At 46.2% G+C, this 6000-nt stretch overlaps 2 protein-coding genes across 3 annotated transcripts; one reads left to right on the top strand and one right to left on the bottom strand.

The window, feature by feature from the left end:
• Window positions 1-1854: 1854 nt before the first annotated feature.
• Window positions 1855-2410, bottom strand: LOC102120368 (histone H2A type 1-B). Its single transcript, XM_005553814.5, has one exon. It carries the CDS (start codon window positions 2352-2354, stop codon window positions 1962-1964), a length of 393 nt encoding a protein of 130 aa, XP_005553871.1. The 5' UTR covers window positions 2355-2410; the 3' UTR covers window positions 1855-1961.
• A 227-nt stretch (window positions 2411-2637) lies between these two features.
• On the top strand, window positions 2638-5290 carry LOC102119730 (histone H2B type 1-C/E/F/G/I). 2 transcript variants are annotated; one of them, XM_074038726.1, is made up of 2 exons: window positions 2638-3557; window positions 4979-5290. In XM_074038726.1, the coding sequence occupies exon 1, from the start codon at window positions 2686-2688 to the stop codon at window positions 3064-3066; it is 381 nt and encodes a 126-aa protein (XP_073894827.1). In that variant the 5' UTR covers window positions 2638-2685; the 3' UTR covers window positions 3067-3557; window positions 4979-5290. The 2 variants fall into 2 exon arrangements, with proteins under 2 accessions (XP_073894827.1, XP_065400382.1); XM_065544310.1 differs by having other exon boundaries at window positions 2638-3028.
• The last annotated feature ends 710 nt before the right edge of the window (window positions 5291-6000 follow it).

Genomic DNA, 6000 nt, shown 5'->3' on the forward strand with positions numbered 1-6000 from the left:
ATCAGATTTACAGATCAGTTCTCTTTTTTTTTTTTTTGTTTTGAGACAGAGTCTCACGCTGTCGCCCGGGCTGGAGTGCAGTGGCCGGATCTCAGCTCACTGCAAGCTCCCCCTCCCGGGTTTGCGCCATTCTCCTGCCTCAGCCTCCTGAGTAGCTGGGACTACAGGCGCCCGCCACCTCGCCTGGCTAGTTTTTTGTATTTTTTAGTAGAGACGGGGTTTCACTGTGTTAGCCAAGATGGTCTCGATCTCCTGACCTCATGATCCGCCCGTCTCGGCCTCCCAAAGTGCAGGGATTACAGGCTTGAGCCACCGCGCCCGGCCCAGATCAGTTCTCTTTACAGAGCCTGGTGTGATGCAATAAGTTTTGAGATTTTTTTTGTGGAGCAATGTGACTGGATTTCTACTAAAGTTGAATAATTATGCTTTACAGTGTAGTCCATTTATAAATTTCGTTCATAAAGCTAAGTTTTTGCTGCTGGTTTTTTTTTTTTTTTTTTTTCTTTCCTAAACAGGATCTTGCTTTGTCCCCCATAGCTCACTGCAGCTTCGAACTCTTGGGCTCAATCAATCCTTCCCCGCCTACTTCTCCCAAGTACCTAAGATCTCAGACCAAGCCACCATGCCAGGCTAAGTTTTTCCTTTTTTTTTTTGAGACGACGGAGTCTCCCTCTGTTGCCCAGGCTGGAGTACAATGGCACCATCTCGGCTCACTGCAACCCCCGCCTCCCGGGTTCAAGTGATTCTCCTGCCTTAGCCTCCCGAGTAGCTGGGATTTCAGGAGCCCACTGCCAGGCCCAGCTAATTTTTTTGTATTTTTAGTAGAAACCTAATTTTTAGGTTTTGCCATGTTTGCCAGGCAGGTCTCAAACTCCTGACGTCAAGTGATCTGCCCCCCTCGGCCTCCCACAGTGCTGGGATTACAGGCGTGAGCCACCGGGCAGGGCAGGCTTTTTACTTTTTGTGGAGATGAAGGGGGTGTCTGGCTTTATTGCCCAGCCCGGTCTTGATAACCTAGGCTCAAGCGATTCTTCTGCCTTGGTCTTTCAAATTGCTGGAATTACAGGTCTGAGCGAGGGCGTTAGGCCATTACAGCTTAGTTTCGTTTAGTGTTGACTTTAGAATACTATGTTAATTGCGCTTTTTGAAAAGAGAAACCCAACAAACACAAATCTCACTGGAGGAATGTGGTCTTTTTTTTTTTTTTTTTTTTTTGAGACGTAGTCATGCTCTGTTGCCCAGGCTGGAGTGCAATGGCGCGATCGTGGCTCACTGCAGCCTCTGCCTCCCAGAATCAAGCGCTTCTCCTGCCTCAGCCTCCCAAGTTGCTGGGACTACAGATGACCGCCACCACGCCCGGCTACTTTTTGTATTTTTAGTGGAGACGGGCTTTCAATTATGTTGGCCAGGCTGATCTCGAACTCCTGACCTTGTGATCCGCCCGCCTTGGCCTCACAAAGTGCTGGGATTACAGGCATGAGCCACTGAGCCCAGTCGGAATGTAGTCATTTTTAAAACTTAAAAAGCCCGCCCTGAAATGCTAATGGGCAGCTATCCTTCTTTGTTCTCTTATTACTGTATCAATCTTTCAGCCTTTTCTGACAAGTGCACATGAATAAACAGCCTATGTGAAATAATAAAACGTATACACACCATGGACTTATACACAAAATAACGTAGTGACACACCTTGAGGTGTTACAACATCGGTTCCTATTCTTGTGTACCTTTATAAACGCATTTTTACTGCAGACACACCAGTAAGACAAATTAGTGCACGAAATGTGAGCAAGGATTTCAATCATGAACTGACCAGTAACGTTAGAAGCATTCGTAAAACTAGAACAGGGTTTCAGGCATTGTATGTGTATTCCAGCACTTTACAGAAAAAGTAGGTGGCTCTGAAAAGAGCCTTTGGTTTCTGGGACTCGGGGTCACTGATGGACTCGACTAGTAATCATTTCACTTGCCCTTGGCCTTATGGTGGCTCTCCGTCTTCTTAGGCAGCAGCACGGCCTGGATGTTGGGCAGGACACCGCCCTGCGCAATGGTCACGCGACCTAGAAGCTTATTTAGCTCCTCGTCGTTGCGGATGGCTAGCTGCAGGTGGCGCGGGATGATGCGGGTCTTCTTGTTGTCGCGAGCCGCGTTGCCAGCTAGCTCCAAGATCTCAGCGGTCAGATATTCCAGCACCGCCGCCAGGTACACGGGAGCGCCCGCCCCGACTCGTTCGGAATAGTTGCCCTTGCGGAGGAGGCGGTGGACACGGCCGACTGGAAACTGCAGCCCGGCCCTGGAAGAACGCGTTTTAGCCTTTGCCCGAGCTTTGCCGCCTTGCTTTCCACGTCCAGACATAGTGGCTTCCTAGCAGCACAAGAGATAACAACCAACAGGATAAAGAAAAAGAATGTGCTCGATGGAGGAATAAGAAGCTAGTTATAGTCGTCGGTAGAATTGTAAAAGGCGCAGTTTGATTGGTTAAAATTATTCTTTGACGAAACAACCAATTAGAAAGGAAATAAGGTGAAAGCTATTTTACATGTATGCGTCACTAACACATTGCCCAATCAGTGCTGAATAATTTGAGTTCTTTATTTGCATAAAAGACGTATAAAAGGAGAGACTCTAGACACGAGCTGTTATTTAAGTGCTTTCATCCTTACTGTTGTTCTTAATTTCTGACAATATGCCTGAGCCAGCTAAGTCAGCTCCTGCTCCCAAGAAGGGCTCCAAGAAGGCTGTGACCAAAGCGCAAAAGAAGGATGGCAAGAAGCGCAAGCGCAGCCGTAAGGAGAGCTACTCCGTATACGTGTACAAGGTGCTGAAACAGGTTCACCCGGATACCGGCATCTCATCGAAAGCCATGGGCATCATGAATTCCTTTGTAAACGACATCTTCGAGCGCATCGCAGGCGAGGCTTCCCGCCTGGCGCACTACAACAAGCGCTCCACCATCACCTCCAGGGAGATCCAGACGGCCGTGCGACTGCTGCTTCCTGGAGAGCTGGCCAAGCACGCAGTGTCCGAAGGTACTAAGGCTGTCACCAAGTATACAAGCTCCAAGTAAATGTGTGCTTAGGCACTTTAGAACTCAAAGGCTCTTTTCAGAGCCACTCAAGTCTCACATAAAGAGCTTTAATGCTGAATATCACCGCTTTCTAGGGAATAATTTTTCCAATTTTGTAGTTCCAGCACTTTGGGAGGCCGAGGCGTGTGCGGATCTAGACTAGCCTACCTAACATGGTTAAATCCCGTCTCTACTAAAAATGTAAACAATTTGCTGGGCGTGGGGCAGTTGTCTGTAATCCCAGCTACTTGAGAGGCTGAGGCAGGAAAATCTTGAACCCGGAAGGCGGAGGTTGCAGTGAAACGAGATGGCGCCTTTGCATTCCAGCCTGGGCGATAAGGGCGAGGCTTCGTCTCAAAAAAAAAAAAAAAAAAAAAAAAAAAAAGCACGAGATACACGTATTCTGTGTTGGCAAGATCCTGTAATCCTAGCAGTTTGGGAGGCCGATGCATGAGGCTCGATTCAGCTCAGGAGTTAACAGGTTTACCTGGGTAATATACTGAGAACTCATCTCTGCAAAAAATGAAACTAACCCGTTGTGACTCGTTGCGTCTGTACTATCACTTACTCGGTAGGCTGAGGACGTAGGATAGCTTAAACTGGAGCTACAGGCTGCAGGAAGATGTGATCACGCCACTGCAATTCCAGCCTGGGCGACACTGGTAGGGGTAGGAACAGTAGTCTTTGGGTCCCTGAAGATCACCTGACAAGTTTGACTCTTCTGAGCATTCTGTTGTGGAGTTTGTTGTGGAGGGACTACCATGGGCATTGGCAATGTATAGTTGAGCTAAAAATCTCGTTTTGGGCCGGGTGCGGTGGCTCACGCCAGTAATCCCAGCACTTTGGGAGGCCGAGGTGGGCGAATCACGAGGTCAGGAGATCGAGACCATCCTGGCTAATATTGAAACCCCGTCTCTACCAAAAAAAATACAAACAAAATTAGTCGGGCGTGGTGGCACTTGCCTGTACTTACAGCTACTCCGGAGGCTGAGGCTGGAGAATCCCTTGAACCCGCGAGGCGGAGGTTGCAGTGAGCCGAGATCGCGCCACTGCACTCCATCCTGGGCGACAGAGTTAGACTCTGTGTATATAAATATATAAATATATACATATATAAAAATATATACATATAAATATATACATATATAAATATATATACTATATATAAAAAAAATATAAGTATACATACATATACCTTTGAACCCGGGAGGCGAGCCTGGTGGATCACTTGAGGTCAGGGGTTCAAAAACAGCCTGACCCACATGGTGAAACCCCGTGTCTACTAAAAATACAAAATTAGCCGGGTGTGGTGGCGCATGCTTGTAACCCCAGCTACTACGGAGACTGAGGCAGGAGAATCGCTTGAACCCGGGAAGCGGAGGTTGCAGTGAGAAGATCGCGCCATTTCACTGCAGCCTGGGCAACAGAGGGAGACTCCGTCTCAAACACAGAAACCATTAGTTTATACTCATTAATCAAATTTCTAAAATGGGACCAAAAAAAAAAAAAAAAAAGTCGCTACTCCATAGTACTCCATGAGCAACCTCAGGTTTCTGAAAACGACAACATAGCACTCCAAAGTATGGTGCCTTGACACAGTGAACATTCTAAGAAATTAGTAGAACAACATAGACAGGAATGTTCTTATGACCTTCCTCTGAAGCAGGTCTTAAGACCTTCCTGTGAGTCTTGCACAGTATGAGAGGAATCGGAACAAATAGACATTGCTCGATTTCTCCTTGTTTATTATCCTTGGCTCATATTATTTTTGTCTCGTTATATTTCTGCATGACTCTCTACTCTTCTTCAAACCTAGTGCAAAAACACTCAGGTTTAACCCCTTCTTCAGGTCTTTATTTCCTTATGTCATGTAAAACTTTATATTAAATGTATATGTTTTTCTCTTGGCCAGGCGCCGTGGCTCACGCCGGTAATCCCAGCACTTTGGGAGGCCGAGGCGGACGGATCACGAGGTCAGGGGATTGAGATCATCCTGGCTAACACGGTGAAAACCCGTCTCTACTGAAAATACAAAAAAAATTAGCGGGGAATGGTGGCAGGCGCCTGTGGTCCCAGCTACTCCGGAGGCTGATGCTGGAGAATGGCGTGAACCTGGGAGGTGGAGCTTGCAGTGAGCCGAGATCGCGCCACTGCACTCCAGTCTGGGCGACAGAGCAAGACTCCGTCTCAAAAAATAAACAAATAAATAAATTTAAAAAATAAATGTGTATGTTTTTCTCTTGTTAATCTGTATTTTGTTTCAGGGCCCCAGCCAATGAACATAAGATGGGTAAAAGGAAACACTCTTTCCTCCCCTACAACACACACTAGGGGTGGATGTGCATCTGTGTTCTGTGTGTTTGTCTTTGTGGAGTACAAAAGCTGGCATAACATAGAAAAGGTGTGGAGAAAAGTAATCCTAGAATGAAAATATTTGAGAAGTGTGTTTGCTAGGGCTTCCAAAACAAACTACCAAGACTGTGTGGCTTAAAAAAATTAATTTTGTCACAATTCTGAAGGCTGCAAGTTCAAGATCAACCCAGTGAGCACGATTGATTTTTTCTTGGGCCACTCTCCTTGGGGTTTCCCCTCTCTGGTCTTTCCTCTGTGTGTGTGGTTTGTTTTTTAATATAATCTTATAAGGACAGTAGTCAGATTAGATTAGTACCCACCCCTAAAACCTCATTTTACACCTTTAAAGACCTTATCTCCAAATAAAGTCACATTTTCAAGTACTTGGTATTGGACTTCAACGTTTGAATTGTGGGCTGGGGACAGGCAATTCAGTCGATATCAAAAATTATGGTGATTAAGCTTCTAAATAGTACACGAAATAAGTATTTCACAGGCATATCAAACTCAGCGCAACTAAAACAGACCTTATGATACACTACCTAGCTTCACTTACTCATCCAACTTTGAAATCTAGTCCCC

Source organism: Macaca fascicularis, chromosome 4 (genome assembly GCF_037993035.2).
Source record: "Macaca fascicularis isolate 582-1 chromosome 4, T2T-MFA8v1.1".
NCBI lineage: Eukaryota > Metazoa > Chordata > Mammalia > Primates > Cercopithecidae > Macaca > Macaca fascicularis.